The sequence below is a fragment of the Hippopotamus amphibius genome, chromosome 16, assembly GCF_030028045.1.
Source record: "Hippopotamus amphibius kiboko isolate mHipAmp2 chromosome 16, mHipAmp2.hap2, whole genome shotgun sequence".
In the NCBI taxonomy this organism is placed as follows: Eukaryota; Metazoa; Chordata; class Mammalia; order Artiodactyla; family Hippopotamidae; genus Hippopotamus; species Hippopotamus amphibius.
In genome coordinates this window covers 63,695,022-63,719,414 of record NC_080201.1, presented here as the reverse complement: position 1 = coordinate 63,719,414, position 24,393 = coordinate 63,695,022, and the positions used below count along the sequence as shown (strand labels likewise).

At 50.8% G+C, this 24,393-nt stretch overlaps 2 protein-coding genes across 2 annotated transcripts in view; both read left to right on the top strand.

Annotated features, from left to right (window-relative positions):
• PTPRH (protein tyrosine phosphatase receptor type H) overlaps window positions 1–16,292 on the top strand; it is a 32,997-nt gene extending 16,705 nt beyond the window's left edge. The window contains exons 13-20 of the mRNA XM_057710926.1: window positions 12,150–12,240; window positions 12,667–12,757; window positions 13,026–13,102; window positions 13,201–13,335; window positions 13,699–13,821; window positions 14,026–14,186; window positions 15,923–16,058; window positions 16,167–16,292. Coding sequence (XP_057566909.1) covers window positions 12,150–12,240; window positions 12,667–12,757; window positions 13,026–13,102; window positions 13,201–13,335; window positions 13,699–13,821; window positions 14,026–14,186; window positions 15,923–16,058; window positions 16,167–16,292 — 940 coding nt within the window. The remainder of the gene's footprint in view (window positions 1–12,149; window positions 12,241–12,666; window positions 12,758–13,025; window positions 13,103–13,200; window positions 13,336–13,698; window positions 13,822–14,025; window positions 14,187–15,922; window positions 16,059–16,166) is intronic.
• A 1,048-nt stretch (window positions 16,293–17,340) lies between these two features.
• Window positions 17,341–24,046, top strand: SYT5 (synaptotagmin 5). Its single transcript, XM_057712279.1, has 9 exons — window positions 17,341–17,553; window positions 18,686–18,788; window positions 19,349–19,521; window positions 21,166–21,285; window positions 21,401–21,568; window positions 21,887–22,054; window positions 22,333–22,450; window positions 22,729–22,862; window positions 23,457–24,046. The coding sequence occupies exons 2-9, from the start codon at window positions 18,710–18,712 to the stop codon at window positions 23,655–23,657; spliced, it is 1,161 nt and encodes a 386-aa protein (XP_057568262.1). The 5' UTR covers window positions 17,341–17,553; window positions 18,686–18,709; the 3' UTR covers window positions 23,658–24,046.
• Window positions 24,047–24,393: the final 347 nt, after the last annotated feature.

The window sequence follows — 24,393 nt, the reverse complement described above, 5'->3', positions numbered from 1 at the left end:
ACAGGGGGCACTGATTCAATTCCTGGTCAGGGAACTAAAATCCCGCAAGCCATGTGGCACAGCCAAACAACAGCAACAGAACAAAAGGAAAAAACCCACAAACAAAAAACAAAACCAAGATGATAAAAAATGTGATGCTTACTTGGAGACAAATAAAGCAAGAGGTGGGGGTAGGAAGGGTAGAGGAATATTTTAAATAAAGTGTCCAGGAGAAGCCTTACTAAGAAGATGACTAAGAGAAAGTCATTTGAGGACAGATCTGAAGCAAGTAGGGGAAGAGCCCTGTGCCCATCTGGAGAATATGCATTCCAGGCAGAGGGACCAAGAAGGGCAAAGGCCCCAAGGCAGTCACACACCTGGCGTATTTGGAGAAGGTAATGTGTCTCGGAGGCTGAGCAGAGTGGATAAGGCAAGGTGGGTAGGAAGTGAGGTCAGAGAGTTACCAGGTGAGATCAGATCAGGTAGAACCTTATAGACAAGAGTGAGGACTTTGGTTTTATCCTGAGATGGCAGTTTTTGGAGGTTTTGAATAGACCTGTGACAGAATCTCACATTTTTAAGAAGCAAAGGCAAAAACAGGAAGCAAAGGAAGACGTCAGTAATAATCCAAACAAGAGGTGGTTATGTCTGGGAGCAGGAGATGGTTAGAGGGGATCAGATTCAAGATGTCGTTTGAGTGGTTAAGCAGCAGATCTGGTTAAAGAATGGATGTGTGGATTCAGAGAGAGCTCGAGGATGTCCCCAAGGAATGTAGCCTGAGCCCAGGAAGGCCGGAACACCATGACTTGAGATGGAATGACTGTTGGGGGGAGGGGAGGAGCAGGTTTGGGGGAAAGTATCGGGAGCTCAGTGGTGGACACACTGAGTTTGAGATGCTTGTTGGACGTGCAAGTGAAGACAGTGCTGAATGGGCCTTTGGATAAAGCGTTCTGTGGTTCAAGAGGACATGTGTGCAAATGTCTTCATTACTCTGAGTCCCCTTTAGGCTGGGTCAATGATAGTCAACTCTCTCTGTTAGAACATTCCCAAGGGACCAATAGAGGCGAGACGGACCAGGGAATTAAGCGAAGTTGGGAGACTAGCTGTGATGGCCTAGACACAAAAGAAAGAGGTGTAACCTGAGGGCGCGGCCATCAGAGGCAGGGGCATTAGGAGAGTAAATACGACGGTGTCCACTTTCCCCGCCATAGGCTCTGTGCTGGCCGGCGTGCCGCCCCACTCACCCAGTGACCCTTCCTCCTTACCCTGTGCCATTATACGGCATCTGCAGCAAATCACTGTACCAACTGGATTCCAAGTCTGGCCCCACCTGTACGTTGAGCATTTTGCCATCCTCAAGCTCAACGTGTGAGTTTGGATGTCCCAGCGAAGACCCTCGAGGACACACAGGTGGAGATTCCAGGAGGCAGGTGGGAAAACAGGTCTGAGGCTCAGGAGGGGGAGAAGTAAGGACTGGAGACGGAGATTCAAAAATTGCAGATGAACGGATGGAAAGGGAAGCTAGGAAGTGGACAGACCCTGTAAGACGTGTGTGTCCAGTGAGAAAGGCGGGCTTGAGGACAGACTCCTGGGAACGCCCACCTTTTAGGATGGGCAGAGGACCAGGGGCCCACCGAGGAGATGCAAAAGCAGCAGCCTGCCGGAGCCTGCCGGCAAAATCGGTCAGGTCCTTAGGCAAACACGACGCGGCTAAGAGAGACAGACAGACAGACACACAAAAGATGGGGTCGAGAGGGCCAGAAGCTCATAGGCAACTGACAAAGTCTTTATTTTACAGTGGCTTTTTATACAGATTAGATCAGAGGAGTCATTGACAACAAGGCTAACAGAAAAATGATTCTTACTGTAGAGAACAATGTGTTTTTCCCATAACCATCTACCGTAGCGAGCATAAGACCTCCTGTTGATTGTTTCTAGGTGTACTAGCGAGATCACAGACCTGTGGGCGCACATCGTGCAGCCCAGGGGATCACATGCTGTTTGTTTAAGCACTTACTCAAAGGTCAGGGGTGGCGGGACAGAGAGCTATGCTTGCCTAGGCAAGCCCTTACAGTAAGGCAGCTCCCAGGGCTATGTCCTGGAGACCAAGGCCCTTGTTGGGGGCAACTACGGAAACCGGGACCCCTGTTCAGGACAGCTCCCTGCAGCTCCCCCTTCTTTATCTTGAAAAGAGCACATTCCTGTGCTCCTGCAAACGCACGTGAGCCCCGTGGACTGCAGCCTTGATAGCCCACAGGCGCTGCATTAACATTCTCATAAAACACGGGATAAGTGCCAAAATAATAAAAAACAAGATTAGTAGGCCAATAACAGTAAAACCTAAATATTTAAAATGTTTTAAAGAAGGGACGTGTTTCAGAAATTCTTGTATGAAATTTTCTGCTCTTTTTCCCAAATCCTCATCAGGTGGAGGAGCATCTTGTATGTTTAATATCTCCTTATGCAAAGATGCCAAGTCCAAAGAAATATTACTGTTAAACCATATTCCTTGCAGATGATTTTTCACCCTTTCCCAAGTCGTCATACTAATATTATATTGCTTTGGGGTGACACAAATCCAATTATAATTGCTGTGACACCGTAATTGTCCTCTTAGCTTTAACCCTTGAATTTCATCTCCCCAATACATGACAACATCATAAAGAGCATTCAAACGTTTCTCTAATTTTTGATCAATATTCTCCTGAGTTCCCAAAGCCGTAGAAACATCTTTCGCCAATTTATCTACAAAAGTGGCTGTATGCACTGTTTCTGATAAAGAGATAGCAGCCATAGTAGCAGTGGTAATGAGAGTTATTAAAGATATAATTCCTAAAATAATTAATCCTATTGCTCTACGGGAACGCATTAAAGCTTTTTCAACATTTTTCCATAATTCCAATCCTTTCTCATCATACCAAGTTTCATTAATATAAACAGGAAGCATTATAAAAGCAGGCTGTCGAAGCACTATTATTTGCCTTCCTTCTACTAATCCTCTAACACAATTAGTCAATGAGCAATCAACACAATTAACATAATATTTTCTCCCCCCAGGGTAATCATGAAAACTAATATTTATTTCCCCAACTAATAAGGCAAAAGGCGTTGGAACACAAGCTCTGGGATAATGACATGTGTTATTCCACGAGCGGATGTACTTAAACCGCAAATATTGGGTACCAATTCGTAAAATGGAAGCCTTTTTATTCATGGCTGCCGTGAGTCTCCAAAGTTCAGTCTGAAAAACTCGAGGACCACCAATATTCCAGATTCTGGAAACAAATGGTCGAATGGTGCCTCCTGAGTTAGGGGGTGTAACTGGAGACCAGTCCCACAACATCTCTGATGATCCTGTTATGTTATATACGGAGGCAACCTCACCACGGCACTGCTTCCAAGGAACAGCAATTCCTTTGCGGCGAACTGTCCACTCACAAAATGGAATATCAGAGGGTCCCATTCCATGTTTACGTTGAGGGATCCCTATTCCATCTGTCAACCCAGAACCAGTCAACCATATGCTTGAATTATGATCCCAATAGGTCATACGATCAATAGAAATGCATCCTGACTTATTTGTTTTCCAAGAAAAGCAAATAGGTAATTGATCACTCATTCCAGTGTAATTAAATCTCTTGGCAATAGGCCGAATATGATTATCAGATAAACTTCCTAAAAGTTCAGTATCATTTGTATATACAGGAATGATTTGAAATTCCCAACCAACAGGTTGTAAGATAGGAGGATCAGGAACATAAGCCCAGTAAGTTCCCTCTGTAAGTGAGAGGCAATTGAGTGAAAAGGGTTAACAAATTGAGCAATAGAACCATAGAATTATTGTTTTTAGGAGGTGAGACATCGACAGATCCGGAGAGGCGCTGTGCTTCAGTCACAAAGGCTCTCAGCTGTTCCTCCGTGGGTGGATGATTCCTCTCCTGCAGAGTCAATCCTCTCACCTGATTCACCAGGGATTTTCTCTGCCGTCCGTACCAGCCTCTCTGGCAGCCAGCGCGGCGTTTCGGCATCCTGAGGAAATACACAAACATGTCCTCGTCCCCATATGAGGACTGGATCTGGCCCATGCCAGTTGTTAGTAAGGGGATCTTTCCATTTTACTAATGGCTTTTGGGAACAATTTGGATTCCACAGTCTTTGTGCTGCAGAATGACCCTGAATATCTAATTGCAAAAAATTTAAAACAAATAAAGCATGATTAAGATAATTCTGTGGCGTCCAGGGGTATAATTCCCCCCTTTTTATTTTAAAAAGTTGATTTTTAAGCGTTTGATGTGCTCTTTCCACAATACCTTGACCCTGTGGATTATAAGGAATTCCTGTTTTGTGCAGTATGCACAGTTGCTTACAGAATGTTTGGAAGTTCTTACCTGTGTAGCCTGGGCCATTGTCAGTTTTAATCTCCTTAGGTTGGCCCATAATGGCAAAACACCGTAAACAATGTGCAATGCAATGTTTACTAGCTTCTCCTGGCTGAAGCGTAGCATGAATGAAGCCAGAAAAAGTATCTATAGTAACATGAACATATTTCTGTTTTCCAAATTCTGCAATATGAGTTACATCCATTTGCCAGATGTGATTAAGTAAGAGCCCACGGGGGTTTACTCCCAAATGGGGAACAGAAATTAAATGTGGGCATGTATCACACTGTTTTACAATTTGTCTAGCAGCCTCTCTGGAGATTTTAAATTGCAGTCTTAAACTGTTACTATTTTGATGATGTAATTTATGTGATTGAACAGCTAATTCTTCAGGGGTTAATTCTGCAGTAGTAAATATTTGTGTAGCAAGATCAACCTTATTATTGCCTTCTGCAAGAGGGCCTGATAGACCTGAATGAGCACGAATATGCCCAAAATAACATTTTGCAGTTCGAGTCCTAATTATTTTTTGAATTTCCCTGAATAACTGTTGAATTAATGAATTTGTGGTTCCTATGAAAGGAACTGTTTCTATTGCATTTAATGCTCTGAGTATATAATGACTATCTGAATATAGGTTAACATTTTCATTCTTGCTTCTCTTTAGGGCAGTATACACTGCTTGCAATTCTACTTCTTGAGCGGAAGAACATCCTGTATTCCAGGATGTTACATGGTTATTAATGGAAAATGCTGCGATTCCATTGGAGGAACCGTCAGTGAAAATCAGAACTGCATCATTAAGTGGTTGTGAACTTACCTTTGATGGAAAAAGGAATTGATGCAATGTAGCAAACTGCAACAATTTGTCTGAGGGATAATGATTATCAATTTTGCCAGAATAATTAGCTAATGATGCAGCCCAAATGTCACTGAATTGCATCAACCATTCTTGCTGTAACTTAGAGAAAGGAACACAGATGAAATGAGGATCCCTTCCTAAGTAACGAACAGAGTCAGTGCGCCCCATAGCAATCAGGGTGGCTACTAATTCATGATAAGGGGTTAAGACTCTTGAAGGGGATGTTGGAAGGTGCAACCATAGCAGTGGACCATTTTGATATAACACAGCGGTTGGAGTGTGTGATGTAGCTAAAACATAAAGACCCCATTCTTTTGTATAGTCACAGTATGAGGCCTTTTGAGCACTCAGTGCTGCTTCAACTTTTGCCAAGGCCTTTTGGCCTTCTTCTGTTATTGCTCTAGGAGATGTAGGATCTGGATCTCCCTTTAAGATATCAAGGACAGGTTTAAGCTCTCCTGTGGTAAGCTTCAAATATGGACGTATCCAATTTATATCTCCCAATAATTTCTGAAAATCATTCAATGTGGATAATTTATCTTTACGGATTTCAATTTTCTGAGTATGAAAATGTTCTCCTTCTAAACGAAAACCCAAGTATGCAAAAGGAGGAAAACGCTGTATTTTTTCTTGAGAAATTATAAGACCAAAGCGTTCTAAGTCTCCTTTCATATCTGCAAAAGCAGACAGTAATATGCCTTCAGATTTATAAGCCAAAAGAATATCATCCATGTAATGAACAAGATATAGCTGAGGATACTTCTGCCTGACTGCCTGTAAGGCTTGTGCCACAAATTTTTGACATAAGGTTGGGCTATTAGCCATGCCTTGAGGTAAGACACGCCATTGATATCTTTTCATTGGCTCTTTCAGATTTATAGAAGGAACACTGAAAGCAAAGTGCTTACAGTCTTGTGGAGCCAGAGGAATAGTGAAAAAACAATCTTTTAAATCAATGATAATCTTAAATGTGTCCTTAGGAATAGCCATTGGAGAAGGCAATCCTGGCTGTAAGGGACCCATAATTTCCATGGTTTCATTAACTTTTCTAAGATCCTGTAATAACCTCCATTTTCCAGATTTTTTCTTGATCACAAATATAGGAGAATTCCAAGGAGAGGTAGAGGGGACTATATGACCACTATTTAACTGTTCCTGCACCAGTTGTGTAGCAGCTTCTATTTTTTCAGCACTAAGGGGCCATTGATCGACCCATACTGGTTCCCCAGTTTTCCAAACAATGGAATCCGCATGAGTCACAGGAGAATCAATGGTCCCTCCTAAAAATACCCCAGACCGGCTCGATGAGGTCTTACTTCAGGTTGTACTGGCTCTTTAGGCCCCTGTGATGCAATACCTAATCCTTGACAGGGCAACAATCCTTGATTCATCATCTGATTAGTCACCGTTTTGTTGGGGCTATATATGTATACTCCCATGTGAGACATAATGTCTCTTCCCCACAAATTAACAGGTAATTCAGGGAGAATATATGGTTGGAACTGACCTTCATGCCCGTCGGCATCTTTCCAGGTTAAGAGAGCGGAACTCTTTTCAGGATTAGTCATTTGCCCTATTCCCTGTAGGGTGGATATAGCCACTTGCTTGGGCCAAGATTTAGGCCAGAATTGCTGAGAAATCACAGAAATATCAGCACCTGTATCCAATATTCCCTTAAATCTTTTTTCATTAATTAACAAAGTTAATTCAGGTCGATCTTTTCCTATGGCTTGTAGCCAATAGGCGTCGGAAGACCCAAATCCCTGTTGGTCTCGTTGTCTAGAGGAACGAGAAATTCCAGTTTTCACAAGGGGTAAAAGAATTAATTGAGCAATTCTGTGTTGAGGTTGAATTGTAGTAATTGTTTGAGGAGAATGAGCCATAATTTTTATTTCTCCTGTGTAGTCTGAATCAATCACACCAGGTGCCACATGTAACCCTTTCATGGTGACACTGCTTCGTCCTAGAAGTAAGCCTACAGTTGCCTCAGGCAAAGGACCAAAGACACCAGTTGGTAGGGCCTGCATGCCCATCTCAGGAGTTAATACTGTGTAGGCGGAGGAACGGAGGTCCAGTCCTGCGCTTCCTGGGGTGGCTCTGAACAATTCCCTAACAGTCCTTCTTTGTAATTGTGATTCATTCCTGGCAGGGCTGGGCTCTGCATTGCCCCATAACATTGTTTTGGGGCCTGGGGCTGGCCCCTCACCCAGGTTCCCTGCAGCAGTGGCAGGGTTTTCCTATTGATATCTGTCTTAGATCGACAATCCTTGGCCCCGTGTTTTCCCTTCTTACATCTGGGGCACAAACTAGGCCCCCCTTCCTGTGGTTGTTTAGAACGCTGTGGGCATTGTGCTATTCGATGACCCATTGGACCACAAGCGTAACAACTTCCCGGAGGGCCAGGGACGCGTGGTTGCCCCTGGGACTTGCCTTTCCTAAGCTGCTGATATAAAACTTCATTGATAGATTTTCCTTGTAGGGCAGCAGCCAAAGTGATCCCTTGTACATAAGATGGGCCGATATCAGCACAAATCCTGCAGATCTGTCTGGCAAAAGGGGCAAGTCTTTGGGGGAGAATCTAATTTCTCAGTAAGTCGGCTCAAAGAGTCAGCTGACGGAAGGGGTGAGTGAGCCTTAAAATTTTAAGAAAATTTTGGTGGAGGGCCCTAGGGCAAAAGGGCCATTTGGACATGCACAATTGCTAAATCAAATCAGTAACCAATTCCCCCCTGTGTCAGTGACACAAAGACAAACAAGGATGGGTATCCCCTCCAAGGAGAAGACCACTCAGGTGCCCACCTGGCCGTGTCCCCGTGGGGAACTTAGGTGCCTCTTAGCTTTGGCGGGTGGTGTAGAGTCCCACTTGAATCTGACTCGTAGAGAGGGACTGGGTCCCCCAGAGACAGATACCGCCCTGAGCCATATGAGGTCACCACGGAACCGCAGGTTAGGGCCCACTCGGACTCCGTAGCCACGAAGGCCGTGGAGCCACACAATCGCCCTGGAACGAGGACGAACCAGGGCGCTCACTCACACACACATTCACACCAGAGTTCATCACAGTGTTTCGAGGAGGATCTAGTCCTGCGATCACAGAGGGAGGTTGCTCAGAAGAATGTTGCTTACTTAAATCATCAATAATTGCCTTAGGTAGTCTCTGACTTATTTCCTGCAGTAAGTCTCGTATTTGTTGTAAATTAAAACCTAATTTTTCCGAATTAGTTCTTTGAGGGGACTGTTCCAATCCCATGAGGACCTCCCATGGAGGCTCCCTGTCATGATAATGAGCCGCCTGATCTTCTAAATCCAATTGCTCCCCCTCACTTAATTCATCATCATTATTTATACCTACCTGTAAAGGATCAGCAGGCGGCGCTGAAAGCTGGGGAATCCCCGATTCAATCCCTGAAGAGCCATTTTTTAGCTTAGATTCTAGTTTCAGATTTTCGTGAGTGGGATCTAAACAATCTCGTATAAGGTCCATAAGGAAAATGCATCTATAGGTACTTTACTAGGACCATGAACAGAATAATAATCTCTCAACCGTTCTCCCACCTTTCCCCAAGTATTACTATTTACAGGTCCTTCTTCAGGAAACCAAGGACAGACTTCTTCAACAAAAGATAGAAATTTTTCTAATTGTGCTTTATTTACATGAACTCCGCGGTCATTTAGCATAGTCTTTAACAAAGATACAAACAGCTGTTTACTATTACCTTGCCCCATAATTTCTTACTCTCGACAATACTCTCCCTGCCCACACACTTACCTTAACGGCTTTTTCTCGGGTACCGCTTTTTACCTGGGCAGCGGCCGTCACCGTGTTCCTTCAGGTCCCTGTTCGGGCGCCACTTGCCGGAGCCTGCCGGCAAGATCGATCAGGTCCTTAGGCAAACACGACGCGGCTAAGAAAGACAGACAGACAGACACACAAAAGATGGGGTCGAGAGGGCCAGAAGCTCATAGGCAACTGACAAACGTCTTTATTTTACAGTGGCTTTTTATACAGATTAGATCAGAGGAGTCATTGACAACAAGGCTAACAGAAAAATGATTCTTACTGTAGAGAACAAAGTGTTTTTCCCATAACCATCTACCGTAGCGAGCATAAGACCTCCTGTTGATTGTTTCTAGATGTACTAGCGAGATCACAGACCTGTGGGCGCACATCGTGCAGCCCAGGGGATCACATGCTGTTTGTTTAAGCACTTACTCAAAGGTCAGGGGTGGCGGGACAGAGAGCTATGCTTGCCTAGGCAAGCCCTTACAGTAAGGCAGCTCCCAGGGCTATGTCCTGGAGACCAAGGCCCTTGTTGGGGGCAACTACGGAAACCAGGACCCCTGTTCAGGGCAGCTCCCCACAGCAGCCAGAGAGGCGGTGATGGTGCAAACCAGGAGAGGGTGTTCAGGAAGAGGGTGGATCTGGAGAAAAGGAGGGTGAGGTCAAAGGCGCTGAAGGCTGCCGAACACTCATGTGAAAGATGGACTGAGAGGCAGGCTCCGGAATTGGTGATAAGGAGGCAAATAAGAGAGGGGACTTTGAAAAAAGTCCTTGTTGCCCTGGAGTCGTGGTGTAGGCATCAGGCCACGGTGACAGGTGGGAAGCAAGCAGAGAAAGCCGGCCTGCGTGAGAAGTGTGAACGTGAAGGGGTGTTTTCATAGGTCTTATTAGTGTTTAGGTGTGATAAGGCCAGTGGATCTGGAAACAGACAGCATTCAAAGACAGTTCATCACAGTCATAGATCCCAAGAGAGGGATTACACATTACCCCGGGCAGGGCCACGCAGAGAAGCACCAGGTTGGCTGGGAGGTGGGGGGACACCTGAGGAAGAGGCTTTATTGGGGTTTCTGCAGGGAGAAATGGGTGATCCAAGGCAAACAGGTTTAGTTTGAATCATTTCAGTGGACTCTGAGGCACAGGAGCTGTCCTCTGTTCCTGTCAGGGATTCCAGCAGATGGATGGTGGCCCAGAGTGTGAGATCCCGAAAGGGGAGGTGATGAGGGTGTGGATTTAATCAGCTTCTCAAGAAGGAGAACTGGGGAAATCCCTGGCGGTGCAGTGGTTAACATTCCGGGCTTTCACTGCCGGGGCCTGGGTTCAACCCCTGGTTGGGGATCTCTCCACAAGACCCTTGGCGTGGCCAAATAAATAGATAAGAATGTAAAAATGAAAGAAAGAAGGAAAGAAAGAAAAGAAAGAAAGAAAGAAAACGAAAGAAAGAAAGGGAAAATCAATCACCCAAAAGAAGAGGGAGAGCTGAGGAGGCTCCAACCAGGGTCTCAAAACTGAGTCAAGACTGTGCGTCTAACATGACACTGTAAGGAGAGGAGGGGCAGAGAGCTGGAGCTGGAGCCACAGGAGGTCAAGGATTCTTTTTTTAATACAAAAGCAACATTAGCATGTTTACACACAAAAGGGAAAGAGGGGACAGGAGAGACACAGCAGAGAGGAAAGAACCCTGGCTAGCGAGGGCTGCGGGGAATTGGGGCCCAGAGAAGGGTCGTGGCCGAAATGGGAGAAGAAGCACTTTTTCCTTTTTTTTGAGTCAGAACAAATTTTGATTGCGGTATAAAAATAGATAACCTAAAATTTACCACCTCAACCATTTTTAAGTGGGCAGTTCGGTGGCATTCGGTCCATTCACACTGTTGTGCAACTGTCACCACCATCCATCCATAGAACTGTTTTAAAAAAAGAAAACAACTTTATTTATTTATTTATTTATTTTGGCCACACCATATGGCTTGTCAGATCCTAGTTCCCCGACCAGGGATTGAACCTGCACCCTCGGCAGTGAAAGCTTAGAGTCCTAACCACTGGACAGCCAGGGAATTCCCCGTAAAACTCTTTTCATCTTGCAAAACTGAAACTCTGTACCCATTAAACACTAACTCCCCATTTCCCCCATCTCCCAGCCCCTGGAAACTACCCTTCTATGTTCTGGTTGCATGAATTTGATGACTCCAGGTGCCTCATATAAGGGGAATCGTATTTGTCCTTTTATTTGTCCTCTTGTGACTGGCCCTTTTCACTCAGCATAATGCCCTCCAGGTTCACCCATATTGCCATCTGTGTCGGAATGCCCTTCCTTCCTAAGGATGAATCATGTTCCGTCGTATGGATTGACCACATCTTCTTTATCCGTTCGTCTATCCGTGGACACTTGGCTTGTTTCCACTTTTTAGCTATTGTCAATAATACTGCTATGAGCATGAGTGTAAAATATCTGAGATCTTGCTTTCATTTCTTTTGGTATATACCCACAAGTGGAATTACTGAATCAGAAACAAAATCACTAACTTGAAACGATATCTGCACCTCCCCTGTTCATAGCAGCATTATCCACAGTAGCCAAGATAGGGTGACACCCTAAACGTCCATCCACAGAGGAATGGATAAAGAAGATGTGGTATTTATATACAATGGAATATTATTCAGCTGTGAAAAAAGAATGAAATAAGGCCATTTGTGACAACAGGGATGGACCTTGAGGGCATTATGCTAAGTGAGATAAGTCAGAGAGAGAAAGACAGATATTGTATGATATCACTTATATGTGGAATCTGAATAAACACTCGAGGGAATTCCCTGGGGGGTCCAGTGGTTAGGACTCGGTGTTTTCACTGCCAGGGGCCCAGGTTCGATCCCTGGTGGGGGGACTAAGATCCTGCAAACCGTGTGGTGCAGCCAAAATGAAAATTTTAAAAACCTCGAACTCATAGATACAGAGAACAGATCGGTGGTTTCCAGAGGCAGATCAGGAGGGTGAAATGGGTGAAGGTGGTCAAAAGGTATAAACTTCCACTTAAAAGATAAATAAGTCCTAGGGACTTAAAAAACAAAACAAAACCCTCTTTTTTTTTTTCCATCCCAAGAGCGCAAGGTTAAAGGAGGTTAAACTATTTGCCCCCCCCCCCAGCCCCGACAGCATCCCACGGGACATCCTGGCTGAAGAGTTTGCCACTCACGTCAGGAACAATGAGAAGGACAGCTGCCGTGGCTTTGCCAAGGAGTACCAGGTGGGGTGAGAACAGGGGGGGGCTGAGCTGAGCCCCACAAGCCCACCCAGACCTTTCCACCCTTTTGGGATTGAACAGAAGCAGGGATGCTTGCTTGGTTGGCTCATGCAGAAATTCTCAGCCATGGTTATCCACCTTCTTGACTCACTGAACTCTTACCCTAGTGACAGGCCCATGGGTCAGTCCTAAAGCAATACCCTGGTTTTCCCCTGACCCCTCCTCTCTTGCCTACCTCTCCTGTCCCGGTCCTCCCACCCATCCTCCCAGATGCCCCTCAGGGATGGTGCACACACTCGTCCTAGTTCTGTGGGTGCAAGGGGTGAGGGGGTGGCACTTAGGAAGACAGAGGGAGCAACATGGGTATCCTTGGGGGAGGGCAGAGAAAAATCCAGCGTCCATGAACCCCTCCGCTCCCCCCACCCCCAGCAACTGGCCCTGGAGGACCACAGGCAGTCCCAGACAGTGGCCTCAGCTCCGGAGAACAGCGCCAAGAATCGTTACAGAAATGTGCTGCCCTGTGAGTCGTAAGCCTCTGCTGACTTTGTGCTCAGCCATGACTTTGTCAACACCTCAAGCCTGGCCCTCGCCCTTTACTCCCCCCTTATTCGCGGTGAGGGACAAAGCTCCTGGTCCCTGTCAGCTGGGAGCCCCCTGGCTGGCTCCTCCCAGCCGAGGTCCCTCGGCCCCTCTCCCAGCTCCCTGTGTCTGTGTGCACCTGGGCGTGACCTCTGTCCCCGCTCTCCCGCCCCCCGCTCTGCATCGCTAATGCTGGCCTCTTCCCCTAGATGACTGGTCCCGCGTGCCCCTCAAGCCCCTCCCTGGGGAGCCAGGCTCCGAGTACATCAACGCCAGCTTCATCCCTGTAAGGCTGTGGTCGGGAGCCGGGAGGATGCTGAGTGAGCCTCGGGAGATGAGGGCCAGAGGGAGGGAGGACATGACCCGCCTGCTTTCCTCAACCAGGGTCTCTGGAGCCCCCAGGAGTTCATTGCAACCCAGGGCCCCCTTCCCCAGACCGTGGGCGACTTCTGGCGCCTGGTGTGGGAGCAGCAGAGCCACACCCTGGTCATGCTGACCAACTGCGTGGAGTCCGGCCGGGTGAGAGGAGACCTGGTCCTGGGTGCTGATCCCTGAAGCCCGTGACCCTGCCCCAGAACCGATCCCAGGGTAGACCTTGATCCAGACCTCACTGATTCCCTCCACCATGACCCCAACCTTCCCATCTCCCCCAGTCCAGCCACGGGTCCACATACAGGGTGAAGCTGATCTCAAGGACCTTGGGAAGGAGGAGTCCTCCTGGTTGGGATGAATCTACACCCGGCTGCCCGTGGGTCCCCCCTGGTCACCAGGGCGGGGGAGGGGGGTTCCCCCGGCACTGAATACGAGAGCCACCCTGCGGAGGGGCATCGGGGTAGGTTCTCAGGGGCCTCCTTTACTCTGACCAACCCAGTCTTCCCCCAGGTGAAGTGTGAGAATTACTGGCCTCTAGATGCCCAGCCCTGCACCCATGGGCACCTACAAGTGACCCTGGTGGATGAGGAGGTGATGGAGAACTGGACAGTACGAAACCTGAAGCTCCGGCATGTAAGCCCCTACCCCACCGATCAGCCCCACCTTGACCCTCAATTCCTCCCCCATGATATTCCAGGCAGCCCCCTCCCCACAACCCCCCATAAAGTCTATGTTCTGTCCCCCGCACAAGGGACCGCAGTGTGCCCCAGGAATGCCCCACCAGTCAGAAATCAGTCCCCTGGGTCCTGAGCTCCCCAAACACCCCCCACCCACCAGATGCAAGAGCAGGAGACTTTATCCGTGCATCAGTTCCACTATGTGACCTGGCCAGACCACGGCGTCCCCCACTCCCCAGACCCCTTGCTGGCCTTCTGGAAGATGCTCCGGCAGTGGCTGGACCAGACCGTGGGGGGAGGCCCCCCCATTGTGCACTGCAGGTGAGGACTGGCCAGAGCCCTCTCCCTGTGAGGGAACCGCCCCCTTGGGATTCAGAAACCAGGTTATCTGAGTCCTTAGAAACTTCTAGAAGAGGTAGAAGAGATGGGGAGGGGATGGAGAAGATGGAGGCAGAAGGTGAAGGGGTGTTGATGTAGGCTAAGAATGAGGATAAAGGTGAAGAGACGAGAAAGAAAGAAAAAGAGGTAAAGGAGGAGGCATGTGTGGGGAGAAGGAGGGAGGAAGGGGTGAAGAGCAGGAGGGAGAAGCAGCCAAAGGTTTCAAGAAACATTTAAACACCTCCTTGGGGGAACTCTTGGCGGTCCAGTGGTTAGGGCACGGCACTTTCACTACCGGGCCCAGGTTCATTCCCTGGTTGGGGAACCAAGCTCCCACGAGTCATGTGGCATGGCCAACACCAGCACCACCACCACCAACAGCAAACCACCTCCCTGGGCTCGCGTGCTGGGCCTCACCCCGTAATTTCCTTCCCGATATTTGTGCTGCAGCCTCTGCAGGTGAGACTTCCCTAAGTGTAAATGTGAGGGATGAGGAAGGGGCTTACTCCAGAGGGACAGACAGCCTCTGGAGTGGGGGCTTTGGTTTCCATGCTGGTCGGCAGTGACGGGCCACATCCTGTACTTCACAGGCACGGTCTGCTGATCCTCCGTGCAGCCTCGGGACCAAAGGGGAAACCGAGTCAGAAAGCTTAAGTCCCTGGGTTCACGGTCTGTAGTGAATGGCTGAGCTGATGCCCAGGGTGGAGTTCCTAACCTCTCTGCTGAGCTGTGTCCTGACACCGGCCCTGTCACCAGTTCCCCCAAGCGCAGAGGGGAGTCTTGCCCTAGTGGTCAAGGCTGTTAGCTTGAACCACAGAAAGTTATGAACCACTGATTCATGGGACCACATGGATGGACCTCAAAAGCAGTATGCCGAGTGAGAGAAGCCAGGCAGGAAAGGCCACGTATTGCATGGGTCTGTTTAGATGAAATATTTGGAATAGGTAAATCCACAGATTGGTGGCTGGCAACTGGGGCTGGGAGGGATGGGGGATGGGGAGTAACTGGTTAATGGGTATAGGGGTCTTCTTTGGGGGAATGAAAGTCTTTTGGAACTAGATAGCAGTGGCTGTCACACAATGTAGTGAATGTACTAAATGCCACTGATTGTTCACTTTAAAATGGTTTATTTGGGGACTTGCCTGGCGATCCGGTGGTTAGAACTTGGTGCTTCCACCGCAGGGGGCCCGGGTTCAATCCCTGGTCGGGGAACTAAGATCCTGCAAGCAGCACAGTGCGTCCAAAATAAATTTTTTTTTAAAGATTAATTTTATGTTTAAAATTTAAAAAAATGACCAGCTTGGGAATTCATCTTCCCATATGTGAACCCTAGCTCTGTCACGTACTAGTTGAGTGGCCTGGGACAATCGACTTCCCCTCGTTCAGCCTCCATTGCCCCATCTGTAAAATGGGCCTTCTCAACTAATAGTTCCTACCACTTAGGAGTGGGAGGAGTGAAAAAAGCTCACAGGCACCTGGAACAGGGCCTAGCAGATAGATAGAACTCAGAGCATAGTCATTTGTTATAACTTCCTACTTAATTTAGTAACCCCCACTTACACTGTATCCTCCAGAATAGCTTCGCTGAATACCCTGACCCCTGGTTGCTCCAAAGACAGATCCCCCCAGTCAGCCGAGACCCCCCCCCCATGGTCTGACCCCTTCTTGTCCCTGCCTAGTGCTGGTGTGGGCCGCACGGGCACCCTCATTGCTTTGGATGTCCTGCTGCGGCAGCTGGAGTGTGAGGGTTTCATTGGGCCCTTCAGCTACGTGAAGAAGATGCGAGAAAGCCGGCCACTGATGGTGCAGACTGAGGTGATGGGAATCCTCGGGCACAGGGTGGGTGGGGTGGGGTGGGGCCCCAGAGGATAGCAGGCCGAGGCTCAGGAGGGCACCCCTCACCTGCCCATGCTTCATCCCCAGGCCCAGTATGTGTTCCTGCACTGGTGCATCCTTCGGTTTCTGCAACAGCCATCCCCAGCGCCCGCTGAGGAGGAGGTCATGTATGAGAACCTGCTTTTTGAGAATGTCGCTGCTACAGAGGCCTAAGCCGGGGGAGGGCTGGGACGCTAGCCCAATTAGACTCAAATTCTGCATCCCTACTTTAGCCCAGATACCTGGACCCCTGGGACAGCAGAGGGCTGGGGTCCCAGATTCCTGGGCCCTGCAGGAAGAGGGGACTGGCAGCCTAAACTCCTGCTTTCCGGAGGGGGAGAGAGGTCAGGTGGGAGCCCAGAGCCTGGATTTCCAGTTCCTTGAAGAAGGAGAGGGGTGGGATTTTCTTGGGGTTTTTTTTTTTTTGTTGTTTGTTTTGTTTTTTTGAGGGAGGAGCAGGCTGCAGGGTCTCAAGGAAACAAGCTGAATTCTGAGGAAGAAAGGAAGTAATGAGGGTCCAGAATTCTGGCCACCCAAGGAGCAGGGGCAGGCAGGATCTTGCCCATCTTTTACTCCAGAAATCAGTCTTTGAGGATCTGAGGTTTCCTTGCACCCCACTGCCTGTACATATTTTTTTCTTTTATCCCATAATTTATTAAATCACTATCTCCCCAGAGACACTTGCTCCAGTGGATTTCTGGGTCTGGAAATAATATTGGGGTGGGTTCCTGATGTTTAGGTACTGAGGCCAACGTCCTAGGGAGGAAACCAAAGGGACTCACAATTTGCACGTGAAAAATGTAGGTTTGGACAGTTGAGCCTCTCTGAAAAGGTCTAGGGTCTGGGCAGTGTGGACTCGGTTCCCTGGAGCTAGGAGCACGGGGGCTTGCCTTCTGGGCCTGGCCTTAGGGGAACTTAGAGGGTGGAGTGAAGTCTGGAGCAGTTGTGCAGGAGAATTTCACGCTTAGTCTCCTGCCTGGATATCTGAATACCTGGGTTTCCGGAGAGGGTCTTCTGGGTCCTAGAACCCGATATTCTGGCGCTTGGTTCTGTGAGTAGTCCTGGGGGCTGGAGTGGGGGAGAGGCGGCTGGATGCTAGGGATCTGGACTAGAAGGCAGAAAATCCTCCGGACCAGCGTAAATATCCAGGGTTCCAGGCTGGGGGCGGGGCGAGGGGCAGGGCGGGGCAGGCTCTCCACCTCAGAACACGCACGCGCGCACACACACACACTCCCACACACATATACACATACTCACACACAAGCACACGCATATATACACACCCCGGGCCGGCTCCGTTCGGCCTCGCCAGCTCCCCAAAGTGCTCGACGATCAGCACCCAGGACAGCGCCAGCCACCCGCGTGCGGGGGCGGGGTCCGGGCCGGGCAGGCGCCTGGGCGTCTCCCTGGAGGGTCCTGTCTAGCCGCTGAGCAGGTAGGAGCCGCTGGGACCCCCTCCCTGAGCCCCATCCTCATTCCCATCCTAGAGAGACGGGGTGTGTGTGTGTGTGTGGGGGGGGGGACACAGGGAGAGACCAACAGATGGAATGGGAGGGCTGGAGCCTGAAACGGGGAGAATGGGATTTAGAGACGGGTGTGGAGACAAAGAGCCAGAGGGAAGGGAGGAGCAGGCAGGGGGAGAGGGTGCGAGACCCCGGTACACTGGAACCAGACAACAGGCAGGGACCAGACAACAGGCAGAGGCCAGACAACCCAGACGGAGGAGAGGCGAGAAGCCGACTGGGAGACGGACGGAAATAGGGAAGACCTTGATTTGGAGTCGAGGGAGGAATGGAGGCCGAGGCTGTCACGAGGACAGGTGTGAAGACAGAGCTCGGGGTGCGCGGGAGAGACAAACAGGCTGAAAAAGATGTGGGGGCCCAGCCAAGGCAGTGGGGCAGCCGCCCGCCCCCTACATTCCCAGCAACAGTGGGAGAGGGAGGGCAGCCTGAGTCTTCACTTCCAGGGCCAGATGTGGAGGGAGGAGCGAGCTGTGGGCGCGTGGACAGACGGACGGGCAAGGCCGCGTCCTCCCCACCTTGTCTTGTCCCTGGTATCTGGGTCGGGGGTCCCAGGCGGGACGGGGCACCGAACCAGCTTGCCCCCCTGGGACTCGGCTTCTGTGCGTCAGCTCCGCCCGTTGTCCTGGCAACACGCCGTTGCCGGGGCAACCAGAAGTACCTTCACCCAGCAGGAGCGGAGCCAGCCGTTGCTCTGGGCAAACCGGTGGGTTGGTCCCCACGCCTGCCTTCACCCACTTCTGGTTCAGGCCCCGGGGAAGTGCAAGGAAGGGACAGAAGTCAGCGGGATTGGATTCCTGGAGGCCTTGAAGGGATGGGGGGACCCTTGGGATTGAACTTGGTCCCGGAATCCACTCCCCGGCCACCGCCCTCCGTCGCAGGAAGCCTGAAACTACAACCCCCAGCATGCCTCGCGGCGGCTGGCCGAGTCCCCTACGGCCTGCCGCCCAGGGTGCCGATGGGAGTTGGAGTTCTTTTATTGTTCGGCTGGTTCAATGGAAGCACCGCGTGGGTGTGGGGGGCTAGGGCTTTTGGGTGTCTTCGCAGAAAGAACAGTAAGACCCCGCCGCCATGTTCCCGGAGCCCCCAACACCCGGGCCTCCAGCGCCCGACACGCCTCCTGACTCGAGTCGCATCAGCCACAGCCCTGGTGAGCGAGACCCGGGATGGAGCGGAGGGGAAGCCCGGCCAGGATTCCCAGGGGCGGGATTCGAACGGGTGTGTTCAGGCTGGCGGGCTGGAAAATACGGGGGAGATCATAGTCGGAATCCTGAACTGGAATCTAAATGAAATGAAAAGGAACAGGTTTGCAAGAAAATCGAGAACCAAATCAAGGGGTGTGGAATGGAATGGAACCTTGGATTGGTGAATTGGAACGTCCACCTCTCCCTTCTTTTAAAGATAGGAAAACAGGCTCAGGGAGGGGTTAAGCCTTCTAAAAGCACAGAGGTTGAGCAGATAAATTAGAATGGGGATAGAAGAGGAAGTGGAACTAATAGGCAAGAAAATCTAGATGGTGTCATCCTGCTTTAGGGCTTCAAATGGTTTTATATGTGAGATCAGCTGGAAGGAAAACATGGGATTAAAATGGAATGGAAATGGCTGGAGGAAAAACAGGGCCAGGATTTCAGCTAACACGTGTTATCCAGAATGAATCAGCCGGCTCGTTTCGCAGGGCTTCAATGCTTGCTGTTTCCATGTCCTCTGCAGTGCCCCCATGGGCTCTGGCCACCATCGTGCTGGTCTCAGGCTTCCTTGTCTTCAGCTGCTGTTTCTGTCTCTACCGGAAGCGTTGTCGGAGGCGGATGGGCAAGAAGAGCCAGGCTCAAGCCCAGGTCCACCTTCAGGAAGTGAAGGTGCTGGGCCGGAGTTACATAGATAAGGTGTGGCCTGGCCCAGCCCCTCAGCCCTGCTCCTTCCTGCACCCTTACTCCTCTCGATGGCCCAGCAGCCTCAACCCCTGCTCTGCCCCTCCTACACCCACCTTATTTGCTCATCATCCCTGTGTGGCTAGCGCTAAACTGGACCTGGGGACCTGGAGATGGACCAGACAGTCACAAGAACCTGCAGTCTGATGGGGAAATCAGATGCTTACACAGACATTCACAATACAGGGTGGTTTGTGCCATATTAGAGGCAGTACAGGGCATATGGGAGCACAGAGAAACCACCTGACAGCCTGGGGGTCTGAGAAGGCCTGCTGGAGGAGGTGATTTCTCTGTTGAGACCCAAAGGAACTCAGAATTAACTGAGAGCAGAGAAGGACATTCTACCTCAAAGGCAGAGAAAGTGTTGAGGCCTGGAATCCAGATTCTGAGGAATATTTAGAGAACAAAGAGTCATTTTTCACAATAGCTAGGGTATAGAGTACAAATATCCTGTGCTCTAGGGTGAGGCTTCTGGAGAGCTCAGCAGTACCCATGTACTGGGTGACTGGGAGCCACAGAAGTTTTGAGCGGGAGAGGGACAAGTTCACGTGGGCTTTAGGATGAATCCCCCGGAACCCGTGTGGAGGACAGGTCTGGGGCAAGGAGACAAGGGAGGAGGCTGTATGACAGCCTTGAGAGGTTGAAGCAAACATGAATTGGAAGAGGCCACTGATGTGGAAAGCTAGAGGTGTAAGTATCTGAGCACAGGCCTCTGAATGCAGAGCAAATTGAGGCTTGCCTGGGAGCCAGAGAGTCCTAGGTTTCCAGCCCAGGGCAACCAGCTCTGTGACCTTGGGAAAGTCACTGTCTGTCTCTGAGCCTCAAGTTTGTGGACCATAACTAGTATTTCCTCTCCTTCCTTTTCAACAAAAATAGCTGTTATAATTATTACCCATAAGGAATGCCCTTTAGGGTCCTGGTATCCAGTCTCCATCCCTCTCCCCTAAGCCAGTGACTCCAAAGACCATCAGCATCAGAATCACCTTGGGTACTTGTTGAAATGCAAATCCTGGATCTTGTGCCAGACCTACTGAATCAGAATCTCTGAAGTGAAGGCATTTTACCACACTCCTCAGGGGAATTCTGACTCATACATTTTGAAAATCAGTGGCTTAGATTAAGAAGACTTCTGACTTTGTTGTTCTAGTTTAGGATGGCAAATACACAATAAATATGCCACTTCTCCTCCATGTTTTCCTGTGGGAAGATCACTCATCAACGTGGCAATTTGGACAATCACCCCAATACATCCATTAATGTGTGAACTAAAATTTGCATCCATCCTGTAGGCAATGAGACACTGTCAGAGCATGTTCTTCTAGTCTAGGCATGACAAGCACACTGCATGTGCCATCACCACATCTATGTCCCACCCATAGCAGACATCACTAATCAAACATTGACAAAGATACCACACTGTGTGTTGCCATGGCTAGTCCCTGCCTGTGACAGACATCACTAATCAAACACCGACTCTGCTTAGCTTGCTAGTGTTCATATATAGCCCAAGGGATCTGTGAGTCTCCCTTGGCTTCTGGGCGTGGGAAGATATCACTATCAGGGGAAGAGTTCACCTGTCCTTGCCCCTGGCTCCCTAAGGTGCAGCCAGAGGTGGAGGAGCTGGAGCCAACACCATCTGGGCCAGGGCAGCAGGTGGCAGAGAAGCATGAACTAGGACGACTACAGTACTCACTGGATTATGATTTCCAGAGTGGCCAGGTGGGTGTGGAGGAGGGGGGATGCTCTGGACGGGAGGGCCCCAGGGGTTCTATCCCCTTCTTGGAGGAAGCTGCAGAAGGGAAGCTAAGACTAGGGTCCCCTCATCACTGTACAGCTGCTGGTAGGCATCGTGCAAGCTGAGGGATTGGCAGCCTTGGACCTCGGTGGCTCCTCTGACCCCTACGTGCGGGTTTACCTGCTGCCAGACAAACGGAGGCGGCATGAGACCAGGGTGCATCGGCAGACGCTGAACCCCCACTTCGGGGAGAATTTTGCCTTCAAGGTGAGCTCGTGGCCTCAGTGCTTTGTGCCCAGCTGCCTGTGCCCAGTCTCTGGGACACTGGGGACTGATCTCTTCAGCTTTTACTGGTGGCAGCTACCAGCTCTAGGCACTATTCCACTGGACCCTGTGTTGTCCCTTTGGGGCCACTACTGGACTGCCGCGTTGGTCCTTGGGCTGTCCCATTGGGGGTCCATGGACAGCCCCCCCATCTGTTCCTTGGGACCCTTGCTGCCCCCACTCATCGCCTTCCACCTGGATATGCTGGGTCCCACTTCCTACTCTCACCTTGTGCTTTCTTTGCGCCCACCCCTCACCCAGGTCCCCTACGTGGAGCTGGGGGGCAGGGTACTGGTCATGGCGGTGTACGACTTTGACCGCTTCTCCCGCAACGACGCCATCGGGGAGGTGCGGGTCCCCATGAGCTCCGTGGACCTGGGGCGGCCAGTGCTGGCCTGGCGGGAGCTGCAGGCGGCTCCTTGGGAGGAGGTGAGCGCGCATGACCATGGTCCCACGGCTGGGCCCGCCCACCGCAACCCCGGGCCAATCAGATCACAGGCTCCACCCTTCCACCTGCTGCAGAGGACTAGCTCCCAGGTCTCGCCTGGTAGATGGACGGCTCCCCTCGACACTACCACCCGGACTGTACCACCGGGGGTCTTCACTCTGCACCATACCATTCCAAGACGAGGGGGAGGGAAGAAAGGTCGTAAAGGGGTTGGATGCGGATCCAAGGTTTCCGTGACGGGTCCCTCTCCATCTTCTAGCAGGAGAAACTAGGCGACATCTGCTTCTCCCTCCGCTATGTCCCCACGGCCGGGAAGCTCACTGTCATCGTCCTGGAGGCTAAAAACCTGAAGAAGATGGATGTGGCAGGGCTGTCAGGTGTGTGAAGCAAGGAAATGGTGGTGGTGGTGGGAGGGGGAGGTTCTCTGGCTAAGATTCTGTCAGTTTCTGGGCCCCGCGGGGCCCGTAGGGGAGAGGGAGGTCCAGACTGCCATGGAGGATTTAGATCCTATTTGACACAGAGATAGGGAGACCTGAGGGGTCCGTGGGGTGTCTCTATATTGTTCCAAAGAAGAGTCTCATGCATTCCCCTCAGTCTGATCCCCTTGGACTCAGCAGAGTGAGGGGGTTATAAGATTCCTCCTTCTTCTCCCCAGATCCGTATGTCAAGGTCCACCTGCTGCAGGGCGGCAAAAAGGTGCGGAAGAAGAAAACGACCATCAAGAAGAACACTCTGAACCCCTATTACAACGAGGCCTTCAGCTTCGAGGTGCCCTGTGACCAGGTCCAGGTGAGCTCAGACCTGCCCATAGCCCCTGCCAGAGCAGCCCTTCCCCCAGAGTCCCAGGCCCTTAGAAACCCCTGTTGCTAAGGGAAGGGAGACTCCTTAGCAACCCCTAGAAGCCAGGTCTTGGGGGGTCTGATTGTGTCCTCAATCTCAGTTTCTCCCTATGAGGACCAGGAAACCCCGCCCCCAAGCAAGACAGGGGTGTGTGGTGCCCTCAGGAGCTCAAGTTACTGAGAAAAAGAGACTTCCCCTAAGGCCTGGCTCCCCCCCCCATTTAACAGTCTTGAAGATTTGCCCCCTTACGAGGCTGCTCCTTAAGGAGCCTCCTCACAGCTCCTGAGCAACCAGGGTCCTGAGGATTTATCTCTTGAAATCTGATCCCAGGAAGGCTCCAGCGCATCCCTCTAAGCAGCCGCAGCGTCCTCTGCCCCCCTCCCCAATCCAAGCTCCAGAGGAAGCCTTAGCCGGGGGCCTAGCAAGGCCCCCCCCCCAGAACTCTGGTTGTGAGGGAGAGCGTCTCCTTAGCGATGATACCCCAATCCCTCCTGTTGCCTCCTTTCCCCGCTCTGTCTCCTCTTCCTCCCCTGCCCACCCCAGAAGGTCCAGGTGGAGCTGACTGTGCTGGACTATGACAAGCTGGGCAAGAATGAGGCCATCGGGAGGGTGGCTGTAGGGGCGGCCGCCGGGGGGGCTGGGCTGCGGCACTGGGCGGACATGCTGGCCAACCCGCGGCGGCCCATCGCCCAGTGGCACTCGCTGCGGCCCCCTGACCGAGTGAGGCCACCGCCCGCACCCTGATCCCCACCCTCCAGCCCCTGACCCCAGACTCCTGGCCAGATTCCATGCCCATGCCCACGTTTAAGCCTTCTCTGAACATGAACTGCCACCCCCACCCAACTCTACCCAGTCCTGCCTTCTCCCCCCCTCCCCTCCATTATGCCAATCATGATAACTTGCCAACTCCCCCAGTACGGCACATACCCAGAAGCCCCAGGGACCCCTGGGGGAGGGGAGCGGTCTGGGCACGCCCCACCCCAGGGTCCCGCCCTCTGCTTTGACAATCAGTGATCCCAGCCTCCTATTCCCTTGGCTCCCAACGCCCCTTTTTCTGAACAGGATCACCCACTTCTGTCCCCAGTCTGATTCCTGCACCACTGCTGGGACCAAATAAACACTCAGCAACTTTGCTGGCCTGGACCGGTGCTCCTTGATGGGGATGGGCAGGGGTGGGGGCTGGGAACCCAGGAGGGACCCTCCAGGGGCGGGATCACACAAGAGCAGGGACAGGGCTGCCTATCCTGGAAACACACATGGAAACTCACCCACCCACTCATCCATCCATCCTTTCACCCACTCACCCTCCCTCTCACTCCTTCACTTATTCATTCACTCACCCCTCCAAGCTTCAGTTTCCTCATCAGAAGAAATCGTGATAAGAGTAACACCTACTGCACATTTACTGTGAGGAGTCAATGAGAATTCACTTAGTTATTCATGAGTTTATCTCCCCCCTCACCCATGATTTACATAGACT

Coding starts and splice junctions, on each gene's coding strand:
- SYT5 (XM_057712279.1), top strand. CDS start 18,710: ATGTTCCCGGAGCCCCCAACACCCGGGCCTCCAGCGCCCGACACGCCT. Junction 18,789..19,348: donor TCGCATCAGCCACAGCCCTG/GTGAGCGAGACC, acceptor TGTCCTCTGCAG/TGCCCCCATGGGCTCTGGCC. Junction 21,569..21,886: donor GGGAGAATTTTGCCTTCAAG/GTGAGCTCGTGG, acceptor CCCCTCACCCAG/GTCCCCTACGTGGAGCTGGG.